A 12,312-nucleotide genomic window follows, 5' to 3' on the forward strand; every position below is an offset into this window, starting at 1 on the left:
GAAAAGTCCACTCACAGAAGGATGTGGAGAAAGAATGGGAAATATTCAAGGAAATAGATTCTTTCAGACTTTATTTCCATGTTTTAAAGTAATAGTGAAGAGAAGGATCTAGCTACTGTTGTTCAGTGCTACCAAATTACATCACCCTGTAGTTGTACAAATTTCTTTTGTACAATTGATTACTGGTCTCAAAGACGAATAGCCAACTGTAAAATGTGCCAGTGATTCCCTAGAGTACTCATTGAAATTTCCAAACAAGGTAACGAAATCCCAAGAATGGAATCCATTAGAAATTATAAATATGGACACCTTTGATTCTGTCAGAAGAAAATGGAATTTTGGACATCGAAGTAGCCTCTACTTTACCGATCTTCAGGCCACAAGCTGGGTGCTACATTTGAACCACTGTTCCTTACAAACACCTTCAACAGTTGCCACTGACATTGAGTTCAGAGTTAACAGACCTGCTCCTGGCAAAGCCTGTAACAGACTGCTAACAAGCTAACCACAACCCAAGTACTGAACTAGAATACCTCTAATTCTCAGACTAATCCTCCAAGGTTCTCCAAGAAGGATAAAGGATTTTAACACACTGAAGAAGGACGAGCATGGTAAAGAGCAAGATATTCACATCCCTACCTGCAGGTCTGGGTTGGCTGCTGCTTTCTGTAGCTCTGCACTGATTATTTTCTCTGTTTTCTCCCGTGCTGCCTGCTCCACCATTCGCTGGCTGAGCACAGAAAGCTTGGCCAAAGCAGATGACAACTCATCAGTGGCCAAAGCCTGTCGTGCTCGGTCCTGCCAACTCATGGCACGTTCTGTCAAGCACTGCAGTGCCTCCCCTTCTGGCAGCCGTACAGGCAGCTTCTGCAGGGACACCAGAAGAGACAGTATTGTCTCAAGCCGCGGCCTTCGAGAACGCATACAAAGTGGACACAAAAACTTCACTTCTTTGGCCTGCCAACTAGAGCCCTTCTTCTGAGAACTTGTTTTGGGAAGGGGCACACAGCCACTATGAAACCAGTCTTTGCACAGCTCGCACTGCAGCATGAATCCGCTAGCTGTTTTGCGACAGATACAGAATTTGACTTCTTCGATGCGATCCACCATAGTCATCTTGGCCAAGTTGGCTGCCCTGAGAGCATGCATGGCTTCAACCTCCTTCTGTTCCCGCTCCTTGAATACAGCCACCTGTCCAAAGACAAAAACAGGTCATGACCTTCACAGCTAGGAGCTCATGTTTTATTACCAACACAGAAAAAAGAAAAAACCCATACCAAGAGATCTTCTTAGTTAAACTAGCCCAAAAGTTTGGAATTTTGTGATCTAGTTAAAACTCTTGTTAAAATACGTCCTCCGTTATCCGGTACGCCCGTGAATCCTTCTGACAGATACTAGATAAACATTAGCTCACATTCACCATATCCAGAAAGTTTCTGAAGTTCATAATTAAATCTGTCATAAGAACACCAGAAGAACAGATTCTGACTACAGGAAATCTGTTCCATTTATTTGCCTGTGAAGACTATGCAGCTGAGAACAGTTTTAATGCTGGCAGCAGCAGGAGCTTCTGAGTGACCACAGATCTTCATGAAGTAACTTGCATTTCCTCAGCATCTCCATTTAAGTAACTATAATGAAGAATACTAAAGTAAAATTGACTGTGCATAAGCCACAATAATGAGCTTGCATGCGTTTTCTTTGTTCACGGAAGAAGGGCAGACAAATGACAGCAAAATATTGTGACAAGCTGCATCAATATCCTCCCAACAAGGAAGAATTAAATGTAACATTCTTCTCCATGCAGTTTCTAGAACCAAGTGCTTACAAACTGCCTGACATTTTTTACACAAGAATGGGGAAGGACAATGTTGAAGTAAAAAGACTTTCTACAGTAAGGCAGGTACCGTCTATGGTCTGCAAATTTAGAATTGACTTTTTAAATTTTTTAACTCATGTCAGTAAACCACTAATATCAATCGTAATAATCAAAGGGATGACTGCCAAAACAACTTGAAAAGGAATTTACTTCGATTTGGCATCCTGCATAAAACTAACCAAATAAGTGGTGATATGGCTTAAGGGAGAGATACAGCTCATTCCGTATGCACTGAAATCCTGTCAAAATAATATTAGTAATATTTGATGAACAGCCACATATTTTAAACCAAGAGCATGTAAGCCATCCATGTAGCCAGGTTCATATTACACACCTGCACTTATACCCTGAACTGTGCTTCCCTTTACTTTCGCTGCAATTAAAGCTGAACTATATTGTTGTGCCATACATACTATGAGATGTTTGTTTCAGCAAAGTTCATTAATCAGTTTTTCCATAAGATTTCTACATCGATTAGAGACAAGTTAAACCCAGATATCAGGAGACGCTACCTTTCATTGCTCCTTACCACAGCTGCAGTGTCCCTGGCCTCTTCCAGCCCATCCTCCAGTTCACTTAGGGATTCCAAGTCAAGATCTTTCTCCTTTTCCTTCTCCATCAGCTCCTTTGCCCTCTTCCTCCTATTCTTACTGCTCCCATAAACACCAATATCAGTCCGAGGGCTCAGAACCTGGAACCACCAAGAAAACTTACACCGTCAGTTAGTCCTAATAAATAGTTTTAATGCGTTCCTTCAAAAGGAACATTGAGGTTGTCTACACATAAAACAAGACCAACCAAACACAGGCTTCCTGCCTTTTCCATTTTCACCTGAGTACAGCTGAAGCTTATTATTACACTGTATTATCAAAAGGAGGTGGAATCTTTTGTAACCAAACCATTCTGACTGCAGAGGACCATCAAGATCCATTTCTGAAGTCCAACACTGAACTGTCTGTGGCTTACCTGTAACAGACTGTAGCTTGAGTTCTTCTTCAGGAACGTCCTTCCCGTGCGCTCCCTCCAAGCCCGTGCAGCAGCTACCTGTGACTCCAGCTGTGGCAAGGCATCCAGACGCACTGGTATCGGGCGGCCTTTGGCAGACAAGTTCTCGAGCTGCTCCAGGTAGGCATAGTTGCTCCCATTCTGGGGTAAAAGAAAATTCTCTAATCCAAAGATTCTACCAATTTTATCACTGTCCGGTTTAATTTCAAGCTATACACTATTTTAGTCACTGACGAAAATAAGAACAGAATGGAAAGGAGAGTGGGGTTTCAATCTTACTGTTACTTTAAAAACTCCATCTCACTCAGTTTCTATTTTAACATCTGTTCTGACATGGCCAGCTGGCTTAGGGAGTAAGACATTTCATTTCTAGATGGCAGTCTTAAATCCTATCTGCTCCACAGCAAGATAAATTAAATATCTGAGGGGCTGACGTGAAGTCAGTTGGGATTCTTGCTTCAGCTCCCAATAAATACCTGATACAAGAATAACAGTTGCAGTCCAGAGATTAATATACAGGAATATCACAGAAACCATGTCTCTTTTGGACCAAGTTATCTGGGTAGGACAACGGAAAAGTGGAGTGTTCTACTGAACTAATGATGCCATAACTTCATCTATTTCAAGACAGAAAATTGCCATCAGTGCCATTAAATCCTACACCACAAAAATTTATTAAACACATTTAGGGGAGAAAAATAAAAACGTTTCCATATCCAACTCCAAAACTGAAAACCTTTAAGCAGAAGGTTTAAAGCTCCTCCACTGCAGCTGAGTATTTCCAGTGACAGTGTGTAGAACAGTTTCAATAATAAATAAGGCCGCACTAGAGTTACATTTGTATCATAACAAAACTGTCAGCTTTTACATCCCCCATGAAACACACAAAAGAAAAGGAAATAGAAATTGGATAGCCAACGGGGAAACAGCAGCACAAAAAGAAGAAAAGAAATTGAAGCACACCATCTACGGTAAGCATATTTAACAGCTATGGCAAGGTTTCCCTTCAGGTCACGTTTGTGGGTAAAGGGGCTAGGAATAAAGAGCATGTCTAAATAAAAGGATGCAAGCAGAAGATTCCAGTCCCTGCTGTCACCCCTACCTGAATGGCCTCCACTTTGGCTGTCCAGTCTCTAGCCCGCTGCAGGGCTTCTTTCAGTGCCAGCACATTGGGCAGGTAAGCAGGGATGTTCTTTGCTTCATTCACGATCCCCTCCAGAGCCATCATACTTTGGCGTGGTCTAGAGTAAGAAAAACCCGATTCCAGCCTTCTCTCAAAATGCCAGTCAACTAAAGCCATAAATTTGACAGGCTGGCGATGCAATTTCATCACTACACTGCAGTGTAGGATACCATGGCTCTATTCTGGGAGGGTGCTACAGGCTGCCAAGTAACAGCAGAGGTCAGAAAGCTGCTGGACTTTGCACAATCAAGTTCAAAAGGGCACAGCATCAGAACTCCTTAACATTGAGGAAACTGTCGTGTAGCATACTCTGTGGTATTTTTTTTTCATTTGGGGGGCAGAGGGGTAAACAGCAAAAACAGCAGCAACACTCACACCCTCCTGCCATCGTACAATACAACAGGGAGTCAACTCTTCTGCAACTCATTAACAACCTGAAATCCAACTTTTGAGCAATCGAAGTAATATACTGCAGCTTCACAGCCCCCACTTTTCACCACACTCCTTGAAAGAGGCTGAGAATCCCTGCAGTGTGTGAACTGTAAGAAGAGTTTGCAAGGGAACACTCACCTGGCCTGCAGGCAGACCTTGGCCTTCTCCTCCCACCTCTCTGAGACTGTCAGCAGCTCCTGCAGCTCAGCCATGGCTTTCTCTACAGCGTGGTGTGGTGCCAAGCCCACGCCTGAGTCAATCAGCTTCTTCATCACATCTAGGGTGACCCTCTGGGGATCCAAGAGGGTGGACCTCACCTCATCCAGCCACCGTGCCTGCTGCAGTTCCTGCTTCAGCCTTGGCAGTTCAGGAAGTTCTACATAAAGGCCAGAGCCCATGTCTATCAACTCTTGCAGCTTGGAAGAGTCTGGGATCTCATCCATCATAGCTTCTTGGGCACGCTCATGAAATTCTTCCACATCATCAAGCAGATTCTGGAGTAACATACAGTAAAGAGCAATCAGGAAAAAAAAAAAAAAAAAACAAAAACAGAATCAGAACAGAAAGTTGACTGCAGGATCAGTCAGCTGTGAATTTGTATGGGATCATTATATAATCAGCCAAAGCTTCTACAAACAATGTCAACAGCCATCAAGTCTGGCATAAGTCAGGGACCAGCTAAACACATTTGACCTAACATTTCATGCACTATGCATATTAGTTACATCAAACTCTGCACCTAAAATAGTATGGCTGCGACTAACTACAGATCCCAACAAAACAGAATATTATGGACTGCCCAGTCAATGTTAATTTCAAAATAGTGGGTTGAGGAGGGACTTCTGCAAACATCTCATCCTTCCAATTTAGTGTTGGAGGCATTACACTGATGATGGTAACACACAACAAAACACAACATGCTGAGGAAAAAGAACAAGCTGGAGTCGTACAAGGACATGAAAACCAAAATATCATTAAAAGAACAATGGTCAGGTTTTAAAAGTATGCCCACCACTTAAATACGTCAGGGTTTTAGCTTATAAAGGAAAAATATGAAAATACAAGCACCCTCTAATGAAAGGAGAACTTCACAGAAATCCAACTGCACTGCTGCAGTTGTCCACATCCTCATGTTTTGGAACTTCAATGAAAAAATCAAAGAAACAAACTGACAGGAAAGTATCTCTGTGGGAGATTTATTCAAGGACATTCAACCAGTACACTCAATTGATTCACTCCTGAGACTCTTACAGAAAGATATTACTGATGGCAATTCAGTAGCAGAATGAAGAGCAAAACCTGCATTTCCTATCCCATAGCTTCTTGCCCTTTTTGTCTGATGCTGCTTTTCACGACTGTCTGGAAACCAAAAGACATTTAGAAAAAAAGAACAAGACCCACATTATAAGGATTTTGATGTAGGGAACATATGCTGAACGTTCCATAGCGACAACAGTAAATTATTACAGTCTAATAATTATAATGGCTTTTGTGTTAGAAAATACTCATCATCCAACATGATAATTATTTTGCAATTCATTATGATGGATAATTGCATTCAAATGCCATGCTCAAAGTTAGTGAGTGCTTAGGCATAAATGATCATTATCTGACTTCATTCAAAAACTAAGACTATGATTTTTAACCCACAAAATGATAATCTTTATCTATTTTACTAGCTAGTGACTGTTGAAGCTTCAAGGACACACACATGCACAAAGTACTTCAACAAAACTAGTTCCCTAACGCTCAAAAAAACCCCACAGCTTTAGAGAGAGACCAGCTGGGAGACAATATTTAGACAAAAATATAAATTTGAAACTGTTAAAAGAGTTTACAAAACGGATAAAAAGCCTTAATAAGCCACCCAGAAAAAGGATGCAACAGCACGAAACTGCTATATAATAAGTGACAATCAGAAAACTGGCAACGAATATAACGATGTCCTCAACTCTGTCATCTACGGATTATGCCTTAAGTAGAGGCAGGTTTTAAATACATTACAATCAAATGGCTCTTAACAATCTTACGGGTCCATTAGTAGGTGATAAAATTTCACAAGGCAGACAAGAAAATGTGTTTTTTGTATTTTGTTTTGTATTTGGAAAGAAATGCACTAAGATCTTCCTATCATACACCTTCCACTCAATTAACTGCTGGGAAACACATTCAGAAACATCTTTGAAGGATAAAGATTAGAGTCAACAGGCCTGGATAATCAGAATCCTGCAGTCCTACAGAGCTTACTGACGGTACCTGTTTTCAGCAACACCACCACCGATATCATCAAGACAAGAAACAAGTCCAATGTTAAGTCTCTCCGTCATATCAATATCAAAGAATCACGGATGAAGAAGGTCTTAACCAACACTAGTAAACATTTGGACAGAAAAACAAATCTTTTCAAACAAGACTAACTCGATTATGTTCTAACCTAGATAATTGGTTATGTAGAAGTAGCTGCACAAATGGTAATATTTAGAATTTTAGGGCCTCAGTTTAGCACTATAAAACATTCTTCTTAAAACTGTATCAACAGAGATCATATGAGTTAATAAATGGTTGACATACATCAAGAACTGTTTATCAGAAAGAAAAAAAAAGAAAAGGATGTTTCTTGAATGTTTTTTTTCTAGAGGCTGGTTAGCAGGCCAAACAGTATTTAACATTTCATCAGTGATACAGAAACAAATTAAGATTACTGCTGAAAACACTTGCTGTGATAAAAACTGCCAGCGTGATAAATGATAATGGCAGCCAGGGGTATCAGTATGATCTGGATCACTTATTAGTCTAGATTCACTCAACGACAGGTGCACAGATATATACGAAGGACAAGAAATGCAGGCCACGCATACAGATTAAGTGGGCTATAACCTGAAAAGCAAAGGCTGAGAAGGATGTGATGTGAAGAATTGCCAATGTACTACTGCCTCCCTGCTCCCATAAAGGAGCACACCAGGATAACCTTCAGAACATATGAAGGGTATGATTTAATAGGAAATTCCACTACTATAGACAGGATTAAAGATGCTGGAATAAGAGTAACTGGCTGACTGAGATAAAATCGGGCTGCTTGGACAGTGACAGGTAGAAGGGATCTTTTAATCTTGGTGTAGCTGTAGGACCATCACATCTGACTGTGTCAAGGTGCAACAGGCACCTTGAAAATATATATTCACATAAAATGCTTTGTTTCAGTTACCTAAGTGCTGGCCACCATGCGATACCTCTGTCTGAGACTGCCATACAAGATCTCTGGTATTCTTCCAGAATGGCAATGGAGGCCAGACAGAACAGCTTAGAGCCACTAGATATCCAGGTTTAGGTGATCAAACTGAACCCTACACATCAAGCTGCTAGGACTACACGAGCACGCTAGCATAGTACAAACACCATGGCTGCCCACTTGCAGACATGCTTGCAGATGAGCAGGAAATACACATCACCATTCCAGCATGGACAGATGGCAACATGTCATCAGCACAACTTCAACAACACTAAGATTACCCAATAAGGCAGGCTAAATGTATCCAGAGTATTTTACTTTTTTACGAACTTCACTACAAAGCAACTACTTGCTATGAAACACCCCGTTCAATTCATCTCTGTCAGCGCAGGACTAATCCTTAAAGTAAAGTCTTTCATCCTTTACACTAGGCAATGTTATCTGTTATAAAAAAAAAAAAAACACTGAACAAAGCAAAAGGCACATCACACTTACAATATATCCAAGGAAGAGATGCAAACTTACCTTTACTTGTCGGGCCTGGCTGATAACACAGGGTAAGCTAAACAATTGCTGCACAAATGCCTTCAGCTCCTCCATCGTCAGCTTGGTTCGTGTCCTTCCACTGTCTTGGCTCTGTCTGCTGTGTGAATGGACAAAATTAATATTATATGAGAGACAGGACGATGATCCCTGGATTTACTCTCACTGACAGAAATCTATCAAGATTACTGAGAAATTACAAAAAAAAAAACAACTTTAAAACTCAAGAAAAACCTTTCCAAGAATTCCAGTATCTTAAAAACTAGGTTTAATGTAATTCCTCTAACCATCTTCAAGAGAATTTACCCTATTCTTTGAAGTCTTTGATGACTTTCAAATTGGGTTTATTCCAAATAAGTAAAAGAACATAGCCCCAAAAGCAGCATGAATAGAATTTGGGTGGGTAGTTTGTGTTTGTTTCTTGGTTTTGTTTGTTTTCCTCAGAACTACTGAACTCTGATTAAAACAAAAATCCCAAACTGTTTTTGGTAAAATACTGGTCACAGCTAACCAGGGCAAGTAAATGGCAGGTAGAATTGCTTTTTCTCCTCCTGTAAGCCAATGGATTAGACACAAAATACCACTGGTTGAAATAAGTAAGGAAAAAAACACTGAACAAACTACACAAACCTATCGTGCAGCTACATGAACTATATGAAGTCCCAGGTGCTTCAAATATAAAGTAATTCAAGATGCCTCAAATGTGAGGAAACAGAAAGGGAAAGAAAAGGAGGACCCCCTCCAAAAATTACTCAGGTTGATCAGATGCAGATAATAAGGACAAAGTCAGGAATTGTTGAAAACAGAAATGAAGAACAAGACTGCTCTGAAGCACAAGACCTACACATCTTCAAGGCACTGGAAGACACATTCAAAACCCCTCCAGATGAAAGCAGAAGCTTTTTTTGTAAGGGTCTCCATGCCATATGGGAGGGAATATAGTAAAAAACAAAACCTGAAGAAACCCACCACTCAAGCATCAAAACCTATTCCAAAAAAAAAAAAAAGAGAAATGGAAGAAGTCGAAGAAGTCTCAGAACACTTGATACTTGAAATGAACACCTTCATAATTCAACTCCTGGGCACCTCCAGCAAGGGATGTATCTACCCATAAGGATAGTAGTTGAGGTTATGGTTAATAAATCTGTGGGAACTGTAAAAAACATTTCTGGAAGTGAAGGGCATGGAGTTAAACATCATCAGTGGTGATGATGCCACAACTTCTGCAGAATCTTTCTCATCAATTCAGATTTTGAGCAAGAGACATGCAAAATGGTATGCAGGAAACCGTATGGGCCAAAAAATAAGGGAAAAAGAAGTAACACTGATTCCCTGTCTCTAAGTTGATAGCATAAGACACTTCCAAGGAACTAATTTCAGCAATGATCCTCTCTTGTAGTCAGCTTGAGGGACAGAGCTATTTCCAAGATCCATGTGGGGTATGTACTTGCTCAAGCAGTTGACTGCCATGACAGGCACTGACAAGAATTCTTGGATATGGAACAGCAATAAGCTCTGGAAAGAAGTCTTATTTTCTAAAGCTGTCTCACTTGTTGCCAGAGAACTGATGAAACTGGCCTTGCAACAGGAAAAGACTGCTACAGAGTAGAACATGTCCTGCAAAGACACTTCCATCAAGTATCACTTGAAGCAAGTATCACAAACCAGATGAATGCAGCAGAGTTGTGACACTGCACAAATTAAACACTTGGTATAAATTATCACTGGCAGGCACAACAGTCTCGCTAGCAGGACAGATTTTGAAGACTGAAGAGCTGTTCCCTGCTAAGCAATCTACATTTTATTACATTAAAGAAAAACAACATTCAGTCTTTCAACCCATGGACTTAAATATAAAATTTAGATGAATCATCACATGTAATTATGCTATCTAAGTCTCAGAGAGAAAAAAAAAATACTGCAGGCTTGATTTGCTATGACAGTGAGAAGGAGAGGGAGCTGCACTGGACTTGCTGCGCCTCCAGTACTCTTGTGTGTGACAGTGAACGGAGCACAGAGCTCCAAGAGACACCCCTGCAGGAGGGCTCGCTCCCCTTCCACAGCACCCTAGTGCTCTGTCCCTAGTCCAGGCACAGACTGCCACAGCACTGCGTGCTGCACAAAAAGGTACAACTACCCCTGCCTATGAAAACTCACAACTTTCAGCATTAGGGGAGAGAAAAAGCGTGGGGGTATAGAACCCATCGCCACTGTTCTGTGTCACCTATTTTTCTGTTTTACATACCATCAGATGCTACATCGTTACCTACATCTGGATCATGGCTTTATTGCTGCTTTATTCCCTGCCAAGTAGTTCAGTTTCAACACTCATTTTTGATTTATTTATAACCTTATCCTTTGTGTAAATGTGACCCACCTCAGTGTATTAAATATGAGCATAAATGTTAAAGAACAAGCTGAAGGCAACCTCTGTATTTAAACTTCCTAACACCGTTTAAGGAGGATTCAAAATATTTGCTTTGGAAAACTTCTCAAACCTCAGTTTTGTATCACATTGCGATTTAGCATACAACCACCCTTAGGCTATGAAAGTCTTCTCTTGACCCTCGGGATTCATCTTAGGTCAGATACACCACTGAAAATTGTTGGTTCTTTCTAACGGATCTACTTGTTGCAAAAGGCCTGGAAATGCACCAATTAACTGGAGGCACGTCCTTGGAGAGAAGGCTGACATACTCCAACAGCTGGAGGAGGAAGAAGCAGCAACAGATCCGAAACATCTGGGAACTACCAAAATGATTAAAGTTTACCAGGAACAGGGCAATACAACAGCTGTAGCTCTGCTTCCTCCACCCAGACCAGAGTTCTAAGTGACCATACCTTTGTGCTAGCAGGATCCTACAAGCAATTATAAAATAAACACATGGGCTTTCTTTTCCCTGCTCAGATTCAGCAAAAATGCTTCTCTATTCCAAAGAAGAGTTTTCAAGGTATAATACCTGATGTAATTGGGCCTGTGGTATAACGCTAAGATTTCAGTTTTCAAATTGAAGCAATGACGATGCTTTAGGTCCTGTGTAGCAAAGCTGGCTATTATAATTCACAAGATATTTACTTTTCACCTCCCTCCATTAAATAAGCCTTACATTTTACACCAAAAACTATGCATGCAAAAATACAGAGTCAACTCTTACATTCAACACAGGAAATCCAAGTTAAGAAAAGTTTATCATACAACCTTTGGCACAAGAAAGGTGGTTACTTTTCTGTGGTTAATTTCTGTCCCCAGAAATTCAGAAAAATACCTGATCAGCGATCAAACAATTTTTCTGAAGGATTTCATGTTTCAGTACATAGTGGAAAACAGTATGTTTGACACACTCCAAGAGCTTTTAGGCCCTTTGTGTCGCTGTATCTGTCTCCCCAACCCCTCACTACAGGCAAACACCAAGAGAAGTTGGTAGGAAGTGAGAAACTCAGGGCTCTTACATTTCCAAGTCCAACCAAATAACAACTTTAGAAACTTTAAGGAAAAAGTCTGTCCTACCTGTGTTTTTGCTTTTTGCTCAGAAGCAGCTGTGCTACTGAAGCACAGGTCTCTGCTTCTTTCACTGCATCTCTCAGCTTGCGGAAGAGATCATTTTCTGGGTATTTTCTGTCTTCAGCATCTTCCAACATCACTCTCAACTCAATTACATCTGTAATAACAGCATATAGTTTGTATGCAGAAACAAAAGACATTTTAGATTACTTCCAAAGCCTTCAATCAACATTCCAACAGGCTACTTCAATTTGAAATACACAATGATGAGTGGTATTATACTCTCAGTTTAGCTCATTTCTTTTTTCCACTAAACAATACACAGTGTTTTCTCTCATTAAAACGAGAACACAGGGGAAAAGGAAGTGGGACGTCCTGAAACTCCTGCAATGAACAACAGAAGTCTGACCTTTCTTGTGGTTGAGGTTGGCAGACAGAGCTTCTGTAACTCTACTGACCCAAGTGTCATAAGACTGTGCTCTAACTTTCACTCCATACAGCAAGGAAGGAAGGTCTTCCAGTGGGTACCGGTACCTGGA

General features: G+C 40.7%; 1 protein-coding gene across 2 annotated transcripts in view; it reads right to left on the bottom strand.

The window, feature by feature from the left end:
* Positions 1-12,312, bottom strand: part of KDM5A (lysine demethylase 5A) — a 48,055-nt gene that overhangs the window by 11,950 nt on the left and 23,793 nt on the right. The window contains exons 16-23 of one of the 2 annotated variants that reach the window (XM_027467342.3): positions 12,183-12,307; positions 11,780-11,930; positions 8,254-8,368; positions 4,638-4,993; positions 3,987-4,125; positions 2,846-3,025; positions 2,409-2,570; positions 640-1,191 (exon numbers count right to left, since the gene is read on the bottom strand). In XM_027467342.3, the coding sequence (XP_027323143.3) occupies positions 640-1,191; positions 2,409-2,570; positions 2,846-3,025; positions 3,987-4,125; positions 4,638-4,993; positions 8,254-8,368; positions 11,780-11,930; positions 12,183-12,307 (1,780 nt within the window). Of the gene's footprint in view, positions 1-639; positions 1,192-2,408; positions 2,571-2,845; positions 3,026-3,986; positions 4,126-4,637; positions 4,994-8,253; positions 8,372-11,779; positions 11,931-12,182; positions 12,308-12,312 lie in introns of both variants that reach the window. The other variant, XM_027467271.3, reaches the window with a different exon arrangement.

This window comes from Anas platyrhynchos, chromosome 1 (genome assembly GCF_047663525.1).
Source record: "Anas platyrhynchos isolate ZD024472 breed Pekin duck chromosome 1, IASCAAS_PekinDuck_T2T, whole genome shotgun sequence".
NCBI classification, from domain to species: Eukaryota; Metazoa; Chordata; class Aves; order Anseriformes; family Anatidae; genus Anas; species Anas platyrhynchos.